Source organism: Sporobolomyces koalae (genome assembly GCF_050403365.1).
Source record: "Sporobolomyces koalae JCM15063 DNA, S_koalae_JCM15063T_v1_ctg9, whole genome shotgun sequence".
Taxonomy (NCBI): Eukaryota; Fungi; Basidiomycota; class Microbotryomycetes; order Sporidiobolales; family Sporidiobolaceae; genus Sporobolomyces; species Sporobolomyces koalae.
The window spans coordinates 335,669-355,227 of NW_027481762.1; the positions used below are offsets into that span (position 1 = coordinate 335,669).

Genomic DNA, 19,559 nt, shown 5'->3' on the forward strand with positions numbered 1-19,559 from the left:
GGCGCTAGCTTAAGGTGAACTCGCAAGAGTAACCCGCTAGTCCGAAAGGGCGTGAGTTCGAATCTCACAGACATCAATACTTTTTTGCGCATTGGGTTCGCGCTTTTCCCTCTTTGCGCTTCGCTTCCTGTGGACGATGCATGCAGTTGTCGGTGGGCAGGCCCTTACGAGTACGGATCACTGAAACAGCAAGTCTGGTTGCTGACAGTGAGGATAATCAGTGATCGACTCGCCGTAGCTACCGCACGTACATACTGAACTGACAGTTGGCGCGCGAACACACGCGAGACGATCTTATCGAATCATGCGGGACTCCTTTATGGAGTGACGCGGGAGAAGAGTGGGGCTTGCGAAGGCCAACGGACCGTTTAAACCTCGCTGTCAAGCTCGATCGGCTCACGTGAAAACACGTCCTTCGCTCGCGGCCGTACGAGAAGACACAGCAAATCGTCGGCGCGAGAGATTGCCTTCTGTATACGGTGGGATGCTGGGCTACAAACCAATGAGCGTCGCCCGCGACCGATGATCGGGTCCAATTTCGCACCGGCGTCACTGAAAGTCGGTCTCAAAGACTCCCGCCCGTCTTGCTCCGCATTCCTCCTTCCTCCATCTCTCCACAAGATCCCGCAGTCCCCAGATCGTACTCCACTCGTCTTGTAACGCTCGTCAGCCCAGCACTGCACCGCTTCCTCACCATGGCGACCCTCTCCCCCACTTCTGCAGTTCAGTCGAAACAAGGATCAGGCGCACCTTCGCGCGTGTCGCTCACGCTCGGCAACCTGCCCCCGAAGCAATCTGGCTTCGGTGTACCCCTCGTACGCTCTCTCCACTCGATCCGTGCCAGTGTCGAGCCGATTAGGCTTCAGAGCTTTGTGTGGGGGGGCCTATCGTCAGAGCCTCGACGGGTTTTGAGCGTGAAAACGTCGGCCAAACCAGAATCGGATTGTAGACATGGTGCACACTCGCCAGGAGGTATAGAGTTCTGCGGCCGGAAGCGAGATTGGACAACAAGTGATGGAAGGAGAGGCGAGAGCGTGTCCGCCCGCGACGATACAACTCGCAACATGCGTCGAAACCTTGATCGATCGGCTAGTCTGACCTTGTATCACTCTTGCAGAACCCGCGCACTCCTTCGCGTGTCGATCCCAACAACCCGCCTTGGCCTGCGTACCGAGGTTACCATGAATACTCGTTTGCCCACGTTCGTCCAGCTTTCGCTCATCGAAATACTCTACCACGGACGTGTACCAACTCACAAACAATACGAGCAGGCTACAATGGGTGTGCGTCTCCCGACCATCCTCGGGAAAGCGATCGACGACGTTGTGAAAACGCTCAACGACGAGGTAAGCTTTTCTCACCCTTGAAACGAGGTTAGTCTGTTTGACTTACTCAGCGTTTGACATGATCGCCTGTAGCACGACGAGGAAAAGATCGTCGATTTGACCGAGTGCATCGCAAGGATGGAAGATTTGATGGACGACCTTCATGCAAACTCGAAACTCCGGCCGATCGTCGACGATGGCGAGGGCGACATTCCTCTGTGGAACAAGGAGATCGCCAAGGTGAGCTCTCGAGGCCGAATGTAGCCTGATTGCTCGCAACTGACCCTTAAGCTTATACTCCTGCAGTTCTTCCGAGGAAAAGACTTCATGAATGCTCCCTGGCTCTTTGCTGGTGAGTACCTGTCTTTCGGAAAATCCCAAGAAAGGGGTTCCGGGCGGGTCTGACTATAATTTGTGCCCATTGCAGAGGCTTACAAGTACCGCCGCCTCCACGAGTGTTTCTCCTTGTCGAAATACTGGAAGGACTACGACGTCTTCTTCCGCCAGAGTTCGTCGAGCATACCGTATCTCGAGTTCGGGTACCTGAAACTGATGCCGGCTCATTTCCGCAGAGTGCGACACATTCTCTCGTTCGGCCGATGCCGTCTTTGAGCTTTCGCTCCGCTTCGCCGAACCCTTCAAGCACGATGCCGATGTCGACAAGCAACTCGAGGCGAAGCGCCTCATGTTCCACGAATTGACGCAAGTGTGTCTCTGGGGAAACTCGACCGATCTCTCGCTGCTCATCAACGTGCGTCTCAATCACGCGCGATCCTTGTTTGCACTTTTGGCTGACGCATTTATTTTTACGGGCATCTCAGATGAGTGAAGAGGACATCAAGCGTCTTCAGTCGACCGGTGGCGAGCACCTCGCTGCGACTGAGCAGAACATTCTCGGCAACGACCTGCACAAGGTTTGGGAGTACGTCGCCTCCGACAAGTTCGGTGGACAGGCCAAGGGCGGACGCATGGACTTTGTTCTCGACAACGCTGGCTTCGAGCTTTACTGCGACTGCGTGTACGCCGACTGGCTCATCCAGAGTGGACTCTGTAGCCAGATCCGATTTCACGGCAAGGTGAGTTGAATTCTGCGGCTCTCCATTTGATTCGTGTCGATTCGCTTTACTGACGATCTTTTGTACGCCCGAAGCGCTTCGCTTGGTTCGTCTCGGATGTCACGCGCAAGGATTTCAACTGGCTCCTGAACTCGATGGTTTACGGTCACCTCTTCCCCGAAGCCTCGGACGATCAGGTCGCATCGCTCAAGGCGATGGGTCTCCGGTGGAAGGAGTACGTCAAGAAGGGCGAATGGGTCTACGAGGAGCACCCGTTCTGGATCTCCGGTTACACGGTACGCTCTCTACTTGATCCACATCTTTGACGACATTGCTTACTCGTACTCGTCGGTCATGTAGTTCTGGGAGCTCAAGAGCGAAGGTAAGCTGGCAATCGTGTTTGGCTACCGAGCTTGACCGAGCTGACTCTCTCTGTCGTTCACGCGGTATTGTCTCGCAGCTCCCGATCTCTTCCTTCATCTCGCCGACTCCGACCTCGTCATCTTCAAGGGAGATCTCAACCACCGAAAACTGACGTACGATTGTCACGCCCCACCTGCGACTCCGTTTGCCATGGCAATCGGTCCTCTCGCTACCGAGCCTGGAGCACCCCCGGTCCTCTCGCTTCGTACGATCAAGTCGGATGTCGTGGTCGGTATTCCTCCTAACAAGGCGGAGGAGCTTGACGAGACCGAGAAGGGATGGAAAATTTCTGGTACGTCTCCCTCTCCTGTTGGAGAAGAGTTTGTCGACACGAGGCTAATCTGATTCGCGATGCAGGCAAATACGCTGTTGTACTCCTCTCGGAGGGTCGCAAGGGCGAACCTGTCAACTTTGCTTAGAAAGTTTGAGAATCTCGGATCAAGTCTCTCAGGGTCTACAAATGGTTATGCTCGCGTTTCTGGCTGGTTTGTCTTTCGACAGTAATATACAATTCTTCAGCAATCTCTACATTTTGCCCGCACGTTATGAGTTGAGGGATCTCGCGAACTTCGAAGTCACGTGGCGCGAATTGCACGGTCCCCCGGAGAAGCGGAAAGGCCCCCTTCTCGTTTCGTCGCATCTCTTCCTCTCTCTCGCACGTTACTAGCGAGCTGGTCAGGATTGCCGACTGTACCTCGACGAGAGGATGAGCTACCAAATGTTTCCCGATACTTCGCCCGAGACTGCCGAGTTCCTCTCATCGTGAGCGAATCGATTCGGACGAGGACACCTCCGTCTTGCAGCTAAGCCCCTGTAGCTCATGTGCAGGCTTCCGCATCGCTCTCAAGGACATAGGCCTTCACAAGCCCGCTGCATCGCAACCACGCTCGCGATCTTTCTCGTGCTCTTCTTCATTGCGCTCTTGGCCGCTTTCATCGTCGACAAGTCTGTACCGCAAGCAAGCGCAATGTCCGATTCAATGACTTCGGCTGTACCTCCGTCATGCATCATGCCCCACAAGATTGAGCACAGGATCCAGCAGCTTGAAAGGAGGATGGTCGAGTTGGAGAAACGCGCAGAGCTGCAAGATTGGATCAAGCTAGACGAAAGCATCGACAAAGAGGACTAGCTGGCAACACCTTGGCAGATAATGGGCTCGAAACGACGACGAGATCCGCTTGAAAATGTACGAAGTGTAGCATTGGACGCAATTCAACCATCCCGCATGAAACGACACACGTAGTGTTTGTCGCAGAGATCCATGAAGGACCGAGGATGATTGGCTGCGATAGCGAAGCGAAACCAGCAGAATGAGCGCGCACGTGCGCAAGAAGTATAGCTCTCTTCTGCTTTTCTCTCCTGTATCATATCAAGTTGCGCTATCGGCTGATCGGAAGCGGAGCGCTCTTGACCGACAAGCCAACTCACTTCGATTCAAGCGCGGACGAGGCCGATTTCGATCTTGACTGTCATCTCGCGCCCCTGTTCAGCTCGCCCGTCGCTTCAAGGCTACCCAACGCTTCAACCAGCAAGATGGCAACACGCTCTACGATGCGCCATGTTTGCGTGGACATGTGTCCCCCGCGACCTCCCTCTTTGCTCTTCCGTTTCGCTTCTCGCATCGTCAATTCGCTAGGATGAGCAGCGCAACACCTCACGCCAGTTTCCCCGAGAGAGCGGCACAGCGTCTGTTCCTCGTTGTGATGACTCTACGGGATCCTCAGATCCCGATACCGAAACTTTTCTCGCTCGCGCACGCTGGTTTCGCCGTAAGTACCTCCTTTCAAGCGAGAGAAGCGCAAGATTTACTGACCCTCCACATACTGCCAGTACCGACCAACTGGCATCTTTGTCATCCCCTTCACTCTCGCCTTTGCAGTTCTCCTAGTGACAACCTTCTCGCTCGCTCGCCATATCGCGTCGCCTTCGAGGATTGCTCCATTCCGTTTCTTTCCCCTTCCCGACGACCAGAATCGAAAGCGGCGTGCGTTGCTGGCTGGCAAGAAGTTGTGGAGTTGGGGCGCGCTAGCATTCTCAATTCGCAAGTCATGTTCGCCGTTTGAACTTTTCCCGTTACCAACAAGCTGACCCTAGTTTGTCCGACAGTGACAATCGCGCAACTCTTCCTTTACCTCAAGTACGGCAGGCTGACAGCAGGGCTGCTGGCTCCCCGGCTCCTCAGCGATGCCGCCTTGTGAGTCTTTGCCTGAACAACTCGCTGTAGATCGACTAGCCTGACGATGTCCCTCAACAGTCTCGCGCTATGGTCAACTGCCTTTGTGCATGTAATTTCGGCTCACCACACTTTGCCCCTGCTTCGTTCGACGCCAACACACGATCCTCCGCAAGCATTACAGTCACCCCTACTCCGTCCGTTCTCTACGACAGCAACTCTCGTTTTCTTCCCGCTACTAGTGCTCGGTTCACTCGCGAGTGCTGACATCTACGATCACGTCGGAATCACCGTGCTTCACGACACTATCAGGGAAAGCTCGCAGCTCTTTGCCGATGCTCCTTCGACCACTGTGGAACAGATGAAAGCGATGACAATCTTGGGGCCCGACTCGTACGCCGAGATGCAAGCTCATATGGCTCAAGGGTGGCGAGCAGCTCTCAAGGGAAGCGACAACATTGTCAAACTCTCTGCAATCGTGATTCTCATCATCGCGCTGCTGGGGACCGAAGCTCGAGCATACTGGCGCTACTGGTATCTCAGCAAGGTGAGTCAGACACCCTGTCATTGAACCGAAAGCTTTCCACTGATGAACTTGTTTGGCTTTCACAGAACGCTCGGCGCGAACAGCGGCTGACTTTGTACAGCAGCAACACTTTGCGAGCCTCAAAGAAGCGATCAGGAGCCTACTTCCGTCCTACGAGCCGACACAGCAACAATAGAGAACATGCCTTCGTTCCTACCCTCCCCTTTCACCAGCCTCCGCCAGCCTCGCTGCCGATGTGCCGGACCGCGAGCCGAGCATCGACCGCATCTTCTTCAACTTCGACGGCAGATTACTCCGACCTCGACTACGAGCAAGGCGAAGCGTACCATCTCCGCTCTGCGACCCCCTACGGAGCCTCAACTCCGTTACAGCGATCCCGCTCTTCCGATTCAGACGCACGACGGTTCTCGCCAACAGCCACTGCCTCGTCTGATTCCACTCGGCTCCCATATCGTGTGTTGTCACCTTTGCGATCCAGCTCGCTCGACTCGACCTTGTCCGAATCGATGCAGTATCTCCCAGAACTTGCCACCGCTACTCCCACTTCGGACGATTCTGCCTCGGCGCACGATCAAGCTGTCGAAAGCCAACGGCGCGAATTGGAGAAATGTCGACTCGATCGTCCGCGTTCTGTCGCACGTCGCCCTGGTCGTCAGATGAGCTGGGAAGCTCCTGGCGAGTACCCGCTCGGCAGTGTCGAGGAGAGGCGGTCATATGACACCTTGCCGATGTACGCGTCTCGAGCTGGCAGTCAGAAGATCAGGAGGAGTCATCCGGAAGCGACCAAGAACGAGGATGATGCCGAGTACGAGGTGTACGAGGTGACGAGCGCCGAGATGTCCGTGCGTTCATGGAGCGCCGGATCCTACGAATCGAGCATCGTCAACGCAGGAGAGAAGGTGCAGGAGATCAGCTGCGACATGGTCGAGGACGAAAAGACAGGCGGATATGCAGGCCCATCGTCAAGGGTGTTCGAGGCCATGAGGAATGCGAGGGTTGCAGACGCTCTTTGGTCGCTCGGGATCATGACAGTGTTTGCGATCCTCTTCGTTGCCAAAGCTCTCTGGGCGGAGCAAATTGCATCCAGCGCGAGCGTGAGTCCGTTCACGAATCTTCTGAGCGGTTGATCGAAAACTGATATCTGGTTTCTGCGGGACTGGTAGCTTTCCTCCTTCATCCTCGTCTTCGAGCACACCCTACCGAGTACCTTTCTCTTCGTCTACTTCTCAATCACCTATTGTCGGCGAGCCTCTGCTCGAGTGGACCAAGACCTCTACAAGAAAACTCGATGGGCTCGAGACCTGAACGAAGAAGGGTGGTGGATCCCTGTCGATGAGGCGAATGCGTCGTCAAAGAAGTCCGTAGGCTAGGGGACCGGGCGCTGCTATTGGAGCCACTGAAAGAAGAGGTGGATGACACATGATGAGGTTCGGGAGAGGAGGAGCGGCCTGAGGCGAGAGGGCCTCACTCTATTGGGTATCCTGTGCGTCGATCTAGACGAAATGCTGCTTGAAGCGCAATTCTACACCAGCGTCACACATCCAGAGGGCAACGGTACGAGAGAGAGAGCTTGCAGGCGAGAGCTTACAGATCAAACGATGATATCGTGTGAGCACGGATGCGCACAGGGCACACAGTATCAGCTGTTCTCCTGGAGGGACTGAGCCTCCTGAGCGCACGGACAGCCAGCGCACCTCGCGCACGGCCCGCGCGTGCGTCCTTTCAACTTCCTCATCATCATCGCGGCGAGTCGCACCAAGCTGCAAGCGTTCGGCTTGACCTCTCTCGTCTCGTTACACCACTTGTCGCCTTGACAAGTCTACGCGAGTTGGATTTTGACCCCCGACGACCTCCTTCGCAAATGCCATCCTCGTCTTCTGCTTCGACGTCTTCCCATCTCTTCGAAACGAGTAGAGCATCCACAACAGGATCCTCTTCTCCTCCAACATTGGCAGGGATATTGCCGGACGGGCGAGAACATCTGCGCTTGCCGTCGCTCAAGGCATCCCTCGTTCATTTGCCACTACACCTCCCACCAGCGCCCGAGCCTCTACCGGAGCCGAGTCGGAGTCTCGTGCTCAATGACGATCTGCAAGGGGCACCGCTCGGCTTTGTCGTGCATAAAATGAGGAGTCTAGGTGAGTTCGGTTTGTCAGCAGACGCGGTCAGAGCACAGCCTGACGCTTGGCTTGTGCGTACATCACAGGTCCACAGCTTCTCAAGACCACGAGCGGCACATGTCTCTTCATTCCTCCTGGACCTGCGCTCCCACCCTACATTCGTTGTGGAGTCCCCCGTCTTCCCTCTGATGTTGCAACGATCGGACGACCCTCACACATCCTCGCCATCCACTCGCCCGACTCTCCTCGAACACTCCTACTCCCGGTCCATGGACTCTTGTTTGCAGCTTGCTGTCCTCCTCTCGCGATACTTTCCTCGAGCGTTGAGAAACAACCCGCACACCCGAGCCTGCCTCGGAGCGAATTTCGTCCGATTCTCGACCAACATGCACTCTCGCAGGGTCACCTGGATCTCCCCGTCGTGGAACTCAATGTGCCATCCTCGTCGGCATTCCCTCTCGTTCAGGGTTGGATCTATCTTCGCTCGCCTTCTCTGCTCCTCTCGAGCCTCTTCCCGAGAAGTCCGACAGTCCCGACGAGACCGAACCCTTCAGAAGCTTCGTCGCTTTCCCGATTGCTCAATCCGCCACTCGCGCCCGAGTGGCGAGAAGCTCCCGACAGCCCCGAGGCACTCACGATCTCGCTCTCGAACCTTGCTTCGTCCGAGCTCCTCAAGCATATCCACCGCGTGCATGATTTGTGGGGCGTTGTGGTGTGTCTTCAGCTGAGTGACGAAGAGCTGTGGAAAACGATGCGACTAGCTTGGAAGATCCTGGTGGCCGCGCTCGCTCTCAAGGAGAGGCAGAGGATGAGCAGGACAACAGAAGCAGGCGACGCCTGAACGAACGGGACATTTAGTCGGGTTTCAGACTCTTTTGTTGCGTCACTGTATGTTGTTGTACCAATGTCGTAGATTCGCTTTGTTTCTCGTCAACCGGATCCTCCCTTGTCTGCTCTGAATCTGATCCTCGATTCGAATTGCTCGTGCTACTTGCGAAAAGAGATTGCGTCACTTGGCGGTGATCAAGCCGAACACGCCTCCCAGTTTCTGCCTCGCATCTCGCCCATACACCATCGCGACGAGTCCTTTTACGAATGTCCAGGCACCTCGACCACTTTTGATCGGGTACGACAACAGTGGAGGGATCCCGGTTTGAACGACCCCGTGGAATCGATCCTCGGTCACCGCTTTGAGGTTGCACAGTCCTCGAAGACCTTCGGCTCCAGCAAAGCGACCAGCATTGCCGCTCGCTTTGGCTCCTCCAAAAGGCAGCGACTGGTTCAGGTAAAACACTGTCGACAGTGGAGAATCACAGTGAGCACGGCGATTCTACTGCTCGCATACTCTGCTCCAAGAAACGCTCACCTCCAAAGTCTGCATTCGATTGTCAGGGGAAAGTACGATCAGCTCGAGGCCAGGTTCAGAGAGGGTAGTAGAAGAGGATGGAAATACCATTCGAGCAAACCATTCCGCATTCGAGGCGGTCCATGACATATCGACAGTCTGCTTTGTCTTTGCCAAAGACTGATGCACCAAGTCCATACCGAGTTCCGTTCGCGATCGCAACTGCTTCGTCGAGGGTGTCGTATTTGATAACGGTCATGACGGGGGCAAAGATCTCTTGCTGGGCAATCGCCATTTCAGGCGCACTGCAATCCTCAAAGAATTTTGACGATCAGTCGAGTGCATCAGATCGAACGAGAGCCGAGGAGGGCTACACGCACACATCGACCAAGAGAGTTGGCTCAAAATAGTGTCCAGGTCCGACAACTTGAGGATCCGCTCGTTTGCCTCCGACAAGACAACGAGCCCCTTTCTCGACCGCATCTTGAATGAGAGCCTCGAGTTGGTCGTACAGTCGGTCAGTGACCATAGCGCCGACATCGATTTGCTTCTCGTAAGCATCAGGAGCAAGGACGTCTCCAAGCTTGAGATCCTTGACTCGGGCTGCCGCTTCCGAGACGAACGAGTAATACTTTGACGAATGCACCAAGAAACGTTCGGCGCCAATACAGTTCTGGGATGCCGCTTGGCTGCTCAAGTCTGGATGTCAAGTAAAGAACGGCGGGGGTCGTTGAAAGTGCGAAAGAACCTACAACACCGCTCGCATCCAGGTGTTCATGAAGAATTTGACATCGGCTGAAGGCAGAATGATTGCGGGATCCTTTGACCACGAGGCATAACGAGATCAGCTTTTTCAGTTTCGATACGAGTGCGAAATACGGGCTGTACCTTGCCCCCAAGTTCGAGCAGAACTGGAGTTCCAACTTCGGCAGCTTTAAGCGCTACTTTCTTGCCAACTTCTTCCGATCCGATCTGGGAGCGGAAATGGTGTAGCATAGTCAGCTACCGCTTTCTGACAGAGGAGTAAAAGCGCTGTCGCACGAAAGTAATGTGCTTGATCCGAGGATCCCCTGTAAGTGCCTCAACGCTGTCGGGCAGAGTCACGACAATCTGCACCAATTCGGGATCCTATATTCTACTGTGTCAGCTCACGAGGGTCATGGCGACGGAAAGGAGCAAGACGCTTACCTCTCCGCAAGCAGCGAGGCAAGAGCGCACAGCCTCAATGACCTTGAGAGAAGACCACGCGACGTTTTCGGAGGGTTTGACGACAATCGCGTTGCCCGAAAACAGTGCAGCGATGATGGGCGATAGCGCGTTGTGGACAGGGTAGTTCTTGCAACATCGGGAACGAAGGGTGAATATTCACAAAGCCGCACAATCGACTTTGTATGGGATGGCTCACCCAGCTGACAATCGCAGCTACAACACCAAGGGGCTCATAGACGACCTTGGAGACCTTGTGGGCGAGGAGGAGGTTTGTTCTGTCAAATCGACGAGAGTCATCAGGACTTACTGAGATGACGGTGGTGTTTGACGGTACAGGGATCTGCACAGCGAAGTTTCGAACGAAACGAGCATTACGTACGAGCGGTAGTCGGGTTCGAGGCACTGTTGTCCGTTGGCGATTGTCCATCTCAGCTTCTCACACGTCGTCAAGATTTCTCCGAAAGCAGCATCAACCACTGTCAAAGCCTCGCCAAAGATTAGCTCGCCAGCGTTTAGTCGAATGAGTTCGAGGGGAAAAGCAGAACTTGCGAGTCTTGCCACTGTCACGACTCGCCATCTTGGCGAGTGCTTCCATTTCGTTGACCGTGAACTCGAGCAAACTCCGGAGTACCCTTCGTCGCCTCGTCCATGAGCTCGTCCTCCAAGTCCGTTGTGCAAGCACAGCTCGACCGATACGATCCGAAATCTCGTCTCTGGTCGCCGAAGGGATCGTCACGAGGTGCTGTGCAGAAGCAGGTGCGTACGCAGTGATGTACGAGCGTTTCGAGTTTCGAGCATCAGCCGCTGGCAAGAGGGACGCTTGCTCGAGATGCGAGCCAATCGTCGGCTTGTCGATCACTTGCGAAGCCCATGAGGACCTAGCCCAGACATAAGTCAGCAGTGATACCACAGGCATGAATCGGAGGACTCACTGGATCTCGGAAGGAGCAGTCCACGCGAAAGGCACAGCTCGCTCGGACGAAGGAACGTGAAGGAAGCGGAAGTAGAGGTAGAGCACGACCAGCGGTGCAGACGCTATAGCAAGCGTGCGCAGCGTTTCTGACGGTAGCTGAACGACCAGCTGGTCTATCCGAGTGCCGAGCGTCATGGTGGTGAATCAGACAGTCGAGCGAAAGCGCACGCGCGCTGACGCGCGACATGCCGGGGGACACGTGCTTGATCCGGCGAAGGCCCTTCCTGCTGACTTCTTCAGTCGAGCTACGGTATGAGTTCCGCTTATGATGCTCCTATGTTCGAACCGATAACGCCGCAAAATCACTTGATCTGTTTTACTAACTTTGTTTTGATATGTTTTATTTGGCTCGCAAACCACCAAATAAAGGTGTTTTGGCCGAGCGGTCTAAGGCGCTAGCTTAAGGTGAACTCGCACGAGTAACCCGCTAGTCCGAAAGGGCGTGAGTTCGAATCTCACAGACATCAATACCTTTTTGCCTCTCTCGCTCTTTTTGTACGAGGCTATGCTTCCTCCGTTTCGCCGCTTCGTGAGGCGTGGGATCTGGTCCGAGACGCGAAATGTACTTTTGGCAGCACGTCGAGCCGAGTAGACAGTGTTGCGGGATCCGTGCGGGGTTTCCCTCGCGAATGCAGGAAGCTCGAGACGAGCTAGCTATGTCATCGAGGTCTGTCCGAACTTTTTGTCACCCGTATCCGAGCTATGCCTCTCAATATCCCCGTTGGAACAATCGCATCGAATCGAAAAGCACTTCCCGTGAGGTAGAACATCTTCGCAAGTGCAGCAGACTTTAAGTATAGAGAAAATGCTGTTTCAATAAGTCAAACAATATCGAACTCAGTCTCGATGAAATGGATCTGTCTGTCTGGCAGCCAGTCGATCCCGTTCTCTCAACTCGAGCGCCCTCAACTTCTCTGCCAACCTCGCTCGCTGAGCCAGCAACAACATTGTGTACGGAGAAGGGGTAGACGGCAAGTTCCGACTCTTGTCATCAGGAGGAGGTGGAGTCATCATGGGTTCTGTCGTCGTCGAAAGAGGTTGTATCGACGATGATCGAGAAGTGTCGAGCCAATTCGAATTAGAAGTTGAACGAGGTGGACGAGATGCTTCGAATCGTTCAATCTCACTCTCGCCGTGTACGGACAAGTCTCCGGTACCTTGTCGAGCCTCGGCGTTTGTCGTCGTCTTGAGTTTTCGCTCGACTCGTACGCGTCGAACAGACTCCACAGGAGGAGGTACAGACTGTCGAGTCTGAGAATTGGGTCTTCCGGACCGGTTTTTTTGGTCGACCGCGTGGCTGGAGGGTCTCGGAGGTCGTCGTGTGCGTTGAGATGGTCGATCTTTGTCGGGCTTGACAATCGTGGTCGAGGACGAAGCTGTCGACTCGTCTTCACCGCTCGCATCTGCTTCACTTGCAGTACTGAACTGACACCGGCATACCCTGTCCCGGTCCCTTACTTTCCGATTTCCGTCTACCTCGGTGGCAGAGTCCGAACTTGACCTCGAGACGATCGAAGACGGTTTGCGATCTGCACGTTGGTGTTTTGTCGATAGTAGAAGCTCTGAGCCACATCCCTCACAGCATGTCTGTTGAGCGGATTCGAGCAATTCTCCTCCCACCTTGGTTTGTTTCCCTTTCCCTTTCCGATTCCGAGAGGGTTGTCGATTTTCTCGAACGTCATCGTTCGATTCGAGTTTGTCTCGTCCATGTCGAGTTCGCGAATGAGTAATGGGCTCGGTCTTGATACCGGCGTTGCTTGACCCTGATTGTTGGTGCTTTTCTCGCTCGCGCATGAGTCTCAACGTACTCTTGTGTGACGACAACCCTTCGAGACCTTGACTCGCCGACCGAGAATCTCTGTCTGTCCTTCTTCGAGGACTTGCAAGCATTCGAGGTGGACGAGCAAACGTTCCAGAACGTTCGAGTTCATCAAACAGCGAAGGTCGATACGAAGGGATGGTGAGCAGAGTCGAATTCGATGAAGAACGAGAAGACGAAGAAGCGATCGAGGAGGATCCAGAACGAGCGAATGCAGGATTAGGAAGAGGCAGCTCGGGTTCGTGGTTTGATCTTCTCCTTCTTGTCAAGGGTTGAGGATCCGAGATGGTTGCAGGCGTCGAAGTCGAAGGAGTTGGATCTCGCAAGCGTCTAGAGGTATGTGGTGGTCTGACAGCCGGGGTCGAATCAAACACATCAGGAGCTACCTCGTCTCGTCTCGTCGCCGTCGTCGTCATCGGTGGCGGGGGTGGCGGCAAGGTCTCGGCTTCAGTCATGACTCCAAATCCGATCGCGATCCTGATGATTCCTTTCACGAGTTTCGCCAATTCTTCTTCCGAACCCTTGACGACCAACCTCGAATCAACCCTGATCTTCTTCCACTCGAAATCATGTTTCGATCCTCGAGCACGAGCTAGACCATCTAGAACTTGTCCGATCGCTTGAATGACGATTTCGGTCACTTTGAGACGGTGGGTGCGTTCCCAACTCCCTCGGTAGTGTTCGGGGACATCGACGATGCGAGTTTCGACGAGTGCTTCGAGAACCGTGAGCAACAGGGTTGGAGTCGAGAGGGACAGGGAGGACAACGAGATTGGGATGAGTAGTCGAGACAAGAGTTGGTTGAGTGAAGCGAGTAGAGGATGAGCAGGTCCTTCGCCTTGCGAATCGACGTGTGAGTCAGATCTCAGACAGGATATCAGTGGAATGCGACGTACTGAGAGGTTCACGGGTCGACAAGCCGGTAGTGGAAGCGTAGTCCGCGAAAGACGAGTCGGCGTTGGCAGTACTTGTCGACGCTCGCGAGTCCTCCATGCAACTCCCCCTGCGCTCGGCAGTACCAGATAACTTCCTGTGATGACGTGTACAAAGCGCAAGATGGATGGAAGGAAGCGACCGCTTGATCATGAAAAACCCCGCGCCGCGTGCGCACGCGCGTGCACGCGTGCTTTTCTCTGAGTCGAACACTCTGCATTCCGGACGAAACTTCGAAGTAAGACAGATTGAGAGATTCCTTGCAGACACTCGACAGAATTGACAGAGAGAAAGACAGAAAACGAAAAGAAAAAAGAGGAGACCCGTAAGAACAGTAAGCGGTTTCTTTGAAATCGTTGACCAAGCACCAGATCAAACCTCGTCCTTTTTTTTCTTTCTTTGCGCTTAGTAGCGACGGTCGTAGCGGTCACGGTCATCGTATCGCCTACTTCCGCGGTCATCGTCGTACCTCCTCCTGTCGTCGCGAGGTGCGCCACGGTCATCTCCGCGCATCGGGATCGCGTACGCACCTCGGTCACGGTCGTCGTATCCGCGACTGCTGTAGCCACGGTCGTCGTAACGCGACGACGAGTACCCGCCGCGCGAGTCGTATCGGTCGTCGTAACCGCGTCCTCCTCCGTAACCGCGCGAAGGGTAACCACCGCGAGGGTCGTACATGCGGTCTCCTCCGTCTGGTATGATCACGACGATGCGTCAGGGGACGAGGCACAGACACTCAATGAACCAAGAAAGCACAACGTACCGCGCTTGGGAGGTCCGTGGTAGGCACCAGGGGTGGCTGTACAGAGAGTCGTGTTTAGCCAAATGGTTCGCTCAAGAGAGGCAACCGACAGTGGGGAAAATACTCACGGGTGCGAGCACGACCACGGCGGGCCTTTTCGACGTTCATGACGCGTCCCATGAGCTCGGTAGCGTTCAAGTTGGTAATGGCAACATCAGCGTCCTCGGCCGTCTCCATCGTGACGAACGCGAATCCACGCGAGTCCTTGGTGTGCGGGTCGCGCATGATGGCAATTTTTTGGATCTACAAGTCGAGGTCGGGCTCGGTCAGCCTTGGACTGTGAACACGAGCGAGCGAGGGGGGACGCGAGCGTACGCGACCGAACTTGGCAAACACCTCGTCGAGGTCGCGTTCCTCGACGCGGCTCGAGAGACCGGAAACGTGGATGTTGTTTCCGGGGTTGCCTTCGGCGCCACCACGCGCTTCACCGCTGAGCGACCAAATGTGCGAGATGGGAGGAGGTGTCAGTAAGTGCAAGCGAGATGGGCGGGTGCGGGGAAGCGAAGGACGGGGAACGAACCGACCGCGGTCTCCACCTTCTCTCCTCTCCGAGCGCTCGGGGTCGGCGCGAACGGGAGAGCGGGAGCGGGAGCGAGCACGAGCGCCTCGGGGCGAAGGCGAGCGGTCGTTGGTACCGTTGCCAGCGGGAGCTTGCCAATCTGTCGGAGGTGGGTCGCAAAAGGGGGGGAAAGAGGAAGAACAGGTGGGTCGTAAGTTGGTGAGATCCGATGAGTTTGCGGGGATAGTTGTTAGTCGACAATAGGGCCGTAGAACCGAACTGAACTGAAACCGAAGAGACTCGAAGAGACTGAAACCGGGAGAAGCGAAGTCGTGACACCCTTCCGAGACTGATCCAGGTGCTGCAGAATCCGACATGCTGACACTCCAACGTCGTCTGATCGGTACCGCACGCACAGGGCGAGAGCGGTACGAGACGTGGCCGATGTGGGTGATTCCGTCACTCGATCATCGCGTTCCACATCGGGTCTGCATGGACGTGCTCGGCTGACGCGCACATGTTTCCAGTCATGCCGTGACGGACCTTGAGTCGAACGGCGAGCACGCGCGCGCGGTCTCGGTCGCAGGCGAGTTGCAACGTGGGAGGAACAAAAGATGAAACCGGAGGCCAGGGCGGGGTGCAGAGACGGGTGCAGACTATGGCGGGAGTACCGTAGCAGTCAGGTGAGGTGCAGGAATAGGTAACGGACCTTGGTCTGCCATGTCGAGGTTGTGTGAGAGTTGGTGGAAGGGCGAGAGAAGTTGCAGCCGCCTTCAACGCCGACTCCTCGTCTTCGCGCTCGCTTCCTCTCGCACTTTGACAACCCTTTGCCTTGCACTCGTGAGCGTGGAACACAGTAGTCGAGCCTCTGAAACGCCATATTCTCGTGCAGTCCGATGCTCGATATGCGAAGCCTCTAGTAGTAGCTCAATAATAGCACTCTGAAGCTTCACATGACCAGTCGCGATCGAGACGACCGCCTCGCGTCTCGGATCATCTCGCTTTCCGTCGCTCCTCGAAAGCAGACGCAACAGTCGAGCGACCGGGCGTGCTGCGCGCTCCTAATGCTTTCGCGTGGCCGTGCCGCGAGGAAGAGACGTAGCTCTTCGAGCGAGACGATGCTCGACAAGCTCATTCTGCTTCTATTCGAGCAACGAGGTCTCGTTCGCGAATTCCGAAAGGTATTGGAAGAAGGAAACCCGCGATGAGGGTTTTCATTTGGGCACACACAAGAATGGTATACTGAACATCGAAAGCTGCCTTTTCCCCCGATATACAAGCTTTCGGTATTTCTGGATGGTCTTACAGTCGGGATTTCGCAGAAAAGGCAAGTGTTCGTGCTTAGACTCTTCGTCGGTCAGTCATGACTCGGACGATGCAACCGATACCCGCCACTTCCGTCAACTGGCATTCAAAGAGAACTGTCAGCTCGACTGTTGGTGTGCGAATGGCCCTAGGTTCAAGGGGTAACCCCTTCTTTGAGCGCCAAGAGGGTGGACTGACCTTCTCGTGCCAACCCAACACGGCGTTTCCACTCGAATCGCCGAGGTTCTCCATCGCTTTGTATAAGTACTTCATCAGCGTCACCTGGGGAAACACCATGCAAAACAAGAATCAGTCTCTTAACCGTGCGAGTGTACCACGACGAGTGATTTGTACCTGTTCGGAAGGAGACAAGGTCGAGACGAGGTTCGGGATATCGGTCGACCTCGACGAGTTGATGACCGACAGGACGAGAGAGAGTGCGATCGCCTTGATTGCGCAAGAGATGCTCCATCAGTGTCTAAGACGTACACGGCAAGCGTCATTCACGAGAGCGGGGCTACTCACTTTGGCTTGTTTGAGGTCACGGTCCGAATCTTCTCCGTACGGCCACTCGCCATCCTTGAGGCACTGTTTGAGCGCGTTCTGTACATCGCCCGATTGGAGCAGTTGTCGCACTTGGCGGTCCTTCGATTGCGTGTCACTCAGGACCTGGGACGAAGGACGCGGATCGGGCACGTAGAGGGACGAGGCATCGACGCGATCCTCGTCGTACTGGTCAATGTTGATCTTGCGGAACGGGATGCCCGAGATTGCAGCGGTCGAGGCGGACATGTTACGCCGAATGTGGGATCACACGGGTCGGGTTCAAGCGAGCGAGGATTCGGAGGATGGCCGTCAGCTGGAGAGAGATCGAGGTATGTCGCCAAGTAGGCTCTGTGCGGATGCTCAAGTTTGTGGTGAGGCCGTCGCGAGCTGCTCGCAGATGACGATGGAGGATCGACTGCGAGCGAGAGAGAGACGCTCGATCCTCCCCTGAGTCGCTTTTGCGATCCAGTTCTCATCAACTCGACGTCCTCGAGCAATTAGTGCGTCCCAAGATGGCGGCAACCGTGCCAAACAGGGCCTTGAAGGCTCTGATCTCCTCGTACGTCCCCATGTCCTTCTCGCATCTAGTGTCGAAATGCCTGTGGTTTCGGAAATACTCATTTCCCTCACCTCGCTTGCCTCGAACCAGCTCGAGTCCAGCACTCCTGAGATCGACACGCGCGTCTCCAGTTGCCGCTCTATGGGCAACCCGACGAGCTCGCCTCCCGCTCGCCGGAGCTGTGCTCCCGTTTGCGTCCGGTCGCAACTTGTCGACTACGCCTCGTGCGCACGCCTGGCTTCCAAGCATCTCGTGGGAGACTCCTAAAGCAGAACCCGAACCCGTCACTCCAGCTGCTGCCGCAACAGAATTTGAATCCCTCGCGAGTCAACCGACAGCACAATCGATCGCTCCTCCTGTCACTCCTCCCTCCCCGACTCCAGTAGTCGTCGACTCGACAGAAACGACCACGACTGCAGCGCAACATGTCTACGATGGCATCTCGACGGGTACTCTCGACATCTCGTCCCTCGCGGGTTCGTTCGGACCCCACCCGATCATGCGCCTCCAATCTCTGTTCCTCCACTTGCACGAGTCGTTCCCGATCCTCGGTACCCCTGGACTCCAATGGGCCCTCTTGATCCCGGTCGTGACTCTCTTCCTCCGATTCGCCCTGTTGCCGTTCCAAGTTCGAGCTCAGGCGAACGCTGCCCGGCTCGCCATCATCCAACCCGAGATGCTCAAAGGCATGAACAAGCTCAAAGCGGCGAAAGCTCGTGGGGACCAAACCGGGATGCAAGTTGCTCAAATGGAAACTCAACAACTCATGCGAGACCACAACGTGAACCCGCTCAAGAACCTCTTGTTCCCGCTCGCCCAAGCGACCGTCTTCATGTGCATGTTTTTCGCAATTCGTGGACTCGCAGGGGCTGGATTGGAATCGATGCAGAGTGAAGGGTTTGGATGGGTGTCGGATTTGACCAAGGCCGATCCGTACTGGATCTTGCCCGTCGCTTCGACGGGTCTCACCCTCGCGACCCTCGAAACTGGAGTCGATTCGACGACCCAGGTTCAAACTTCGACGACCAAGAACATGAAGATGATTTTCCGAATCGCGCTCGTCCTCGCACTCCCCATGGTCGCCTACTTCCCGGCCGTATGCTTTCTGCTCTCTCTTCCTAAACCGCTGTGCCCTTCAACTGACACCTCTTCTCGATCGCAAAAGGCTCTCCTGCTGTACTGGACCACGAACAATTTCTTGTCATTGTTCCAAGCTTCGGTACTCAAGATGCCCTCGATCCGTTCCCTCTTGTCGATCCCGACCCCGCCTCCTAAACCTCAACCTGGAGATGCCAACTACGTCCCGGAACCTTCGTTCACGGAAGCGTTCAAGAACATGCAAGTCGGGATGCAAGAGAAGTGGGAAGAAACGAAAGAAACGACCGAGAAGCAACGTCAAGAGAAGGAGAAGTGGCAAACGGCCAACTCGAGACACGCCGAAGTGTACACTCCGAGACGTCAGGTCAAAGGTCCGAAATTGAGAGGAGTGGAAACGATCGCCGAAGACATCTGGGAACAAGGTAAACAGGAAGCGAACAAAGGTGGCATCTTGGCAAGTTCGGTAGGGTTGAGTGACAAGGATCGAAGGGTTGCTGAAGCGAGGAAGAGGAGGCAACGCAAGTAAAAGAACGAGAAAACTCTCGCAAATCTGTTTCCCCAAAACAGCTGCTCAGCTTTCACAGTCACTGGCACATCACCTCTCTCCCCTCAAAATTCGCCACTACTTACATGTATCTTTTGGGATTCACGCCTACCTTTTATCGTTCATTCTAGATTGCAGACCTCTTTTTCATGTAAAAAAAACCCCGACCAAAAAATCGTCTCTCTCCCCGGAAATTGCCGTTACGGTGACAGAGAGAAGAGTTTGGGTATGCACTATAGCTACTTTGCAACATTGACAAAAAGAAAAGGAAACCACTTCTTTGT

General features: G+C 55.1%; 9 protein-coding genes across 9 annotated transcripts; 5 read left to right on the forward strand and 4 right to left on the reverse strand.

Annotated features, from left to right (window-relative positions):
- Positions 1-695: 695 nt before the first annotated feature.
- JCM15063_002499 (damage-control phosphatase ARMT1 family protein) lies at positions 696-3,222 on the forward strand (the record flags this gene model as incomplete). Its single annotated transcript, XM_076677599.1, has 12 exons — positions 696-815; positions 1,118-1,201; positions 1,272-1,346; positions 1,419-1,565; positions 1,632-1,677; positions 1,753-1,833; positions 1,898-2,076; positions 2,147-2,401; positions 2,476-2,676; positions 2,741-2,762; positions 2,841-3,095; positions 3,161-3,222. The coding sequence occupies 12 exons, from the start codon at positions 696-698 to the stop codon at positions 3,220-3,222; spliced, it is 1,527 nt and encodes a 508-aa protein (XP_076535297.1).
- A 287-nt stretch (positions 3,223-3,509) lies between these two features.
- JCM15063_002500 (uncharacterized protein) lies at positions 3,510-3,932 on the forward strand (the record flags this gene model as incomplete). The annotated part of the gene is made up of 2 exons (XM_076677600.1): positions 3,510-3,565; positions 3,632-3,932. 2 exons carry the CDS (start codon positions 3,510-3,512, stop codon positions 3,930-3,932), a joined length of 357 nt encoding a protein of 118 aa, XP_076535298.1.
- Positions 3,933-4,506: 574 nt separating this feature from the next.
- On the forward strand, positions 4,507-6,893 carry JCM15063_002501 (uncharacterized protein; the record flags this gene model as incomplete). Its single annotated transcript, XM_076677601.1, has 6 exons — positions 4,507-4,572; positions 4,634-4,787; positions 4,910-4,997; positions 5,058-5,523; positions 5,589-6,617; positions 6,687-6,893. The coding sequence occupies 6 exons, from the start codon at positions 4,507-4,509 to the stop codon at positions 6,891-6,893; spliced, it is 2,010 nt and encodes a 669-aa protein (XP_076535299.1).
- A 491-nt stretch (positions 6,894-7,384) lies between these two features.
- Positions 7,385-8,484, forward strand: JCM15063_002502 (uncharacterized protein; the record flags this gene model as incomplete). Its single annotated transcript, XM_076677602.1, has 2 exons — positions 7,385-7,661; positions 7,730-8,484. The coding sequence occupies 2 exons, from the start codon at positions 7,385-7,387 to the stop codon at positions 8,482-8,484; spliced, it is 1,032 nt and encodes a 343-aa protein (XP_076535300.1).
- A 168-nt stretch (positions 8,485-8,652) lies between these two features.
- Positions 8,653-11,305, reverse strand: MSC7 (meiotic recombination directing protein; the record flags this gene model as incomplete). The annotated part of the gene is made up of 12 exons (XM_076677603.1): positions 8,653-8,936; positions 9,010-9,018; positions 9,097-9,293; positions 9,369-9,677; positions 9,741-9,808; positions 9,877-9,960; positions 10,030-10,116; positions 10,177-10,323; positions 10,394-10,472; positions 10,577-10,673; positions 10,747-11,075; positions 11,130-11,305. 12 exons carry the CDS (start codon positions 11,303-11,305, stop codon positions 8,653-8,655), a joined length of 1,866 nt encoding a protein of 621 aa, XP_076535301.1.
- Positions 11,306-12,007: 702 nt separating this feature from the next.
- Positions 12,008-13,982, reverse strand: JCM15063_002504 (uncharacterized protein; the record flags this gene model as incomplete). Its single annotated transcript, XM_076677604.1, has 2 exons — positions 12,008-13,827; positions 13,886-13,982. The coding sequence occupies 2 exons, from the start codon at positions 13,980-13,982 to the stop codon at positions 12,008-12,010; spliced, it is 1,917 nt and encodes a 638-aa protein (XP_076535302.1).
- A 345-nt stretch (positions 13,983-14,327) lies between these two features.
- JCM15063_002505 (RNA recognition motif domain-containing protein) lies at positions 14,328-15,600 on the reverse strand (the record flags this gene model as incomplete). The annotated part of the gene is made up of 5 exons (XM_076677605.1): positions 14,328-14,614; positions 14,686-14,721; positions 14,793-14,967; positions 15,040-15,154; positions 15,245-15,600. 5 exons carry the CDS (start codon positions 15,598-15,600, stop codon positions 14,328-14,330), a joined length of 969 nt encoding a protein of 322 aa, XP_076535303.1.
- A 964-nt stretch (positions 15,601-16,564) lies between these two features.
- ARC15 (Arc15p) lies at positions 16,565-17,320 on the reverse strand (the record flags this gene model as incomplete). The annotated part of the gene is made up of 4 exons (XM_076677606.1): positions 16,565-16,627; positions 16,727-16,810; positions 16,883-16,975; positions 17,054-17,320. 4 exons carry the CDS (start codon positions 17,318-17,320, stop codon positions 16,565-16,567), a joined length of 507 nt encoding a protein of 168 aa, XP_076535304.1.
- A 266-nt stretch (positions 17,321-17,586) lies between these two features.
- On the forward strand, positions 17,587-19,257 carry OXA1 (membrane insertase OXA1; the record flags this gene model as incomplete). The annotated part of the gene is made up of 3 exons (XM_076677607.1): positions 17,587-17,633; positions 17,724-18,729; positions 18,799-19,257. 3 exons carry the CDS (start codon positions 17,587-17,589, stop codon positions 19,255-19,257), a joined length of 1,512 nt encoding a protein of 503 aa, XP_076535305.1.
- Between the last annotated feature and the right edge of the window lie 302 nt (positions 19,258-19,559).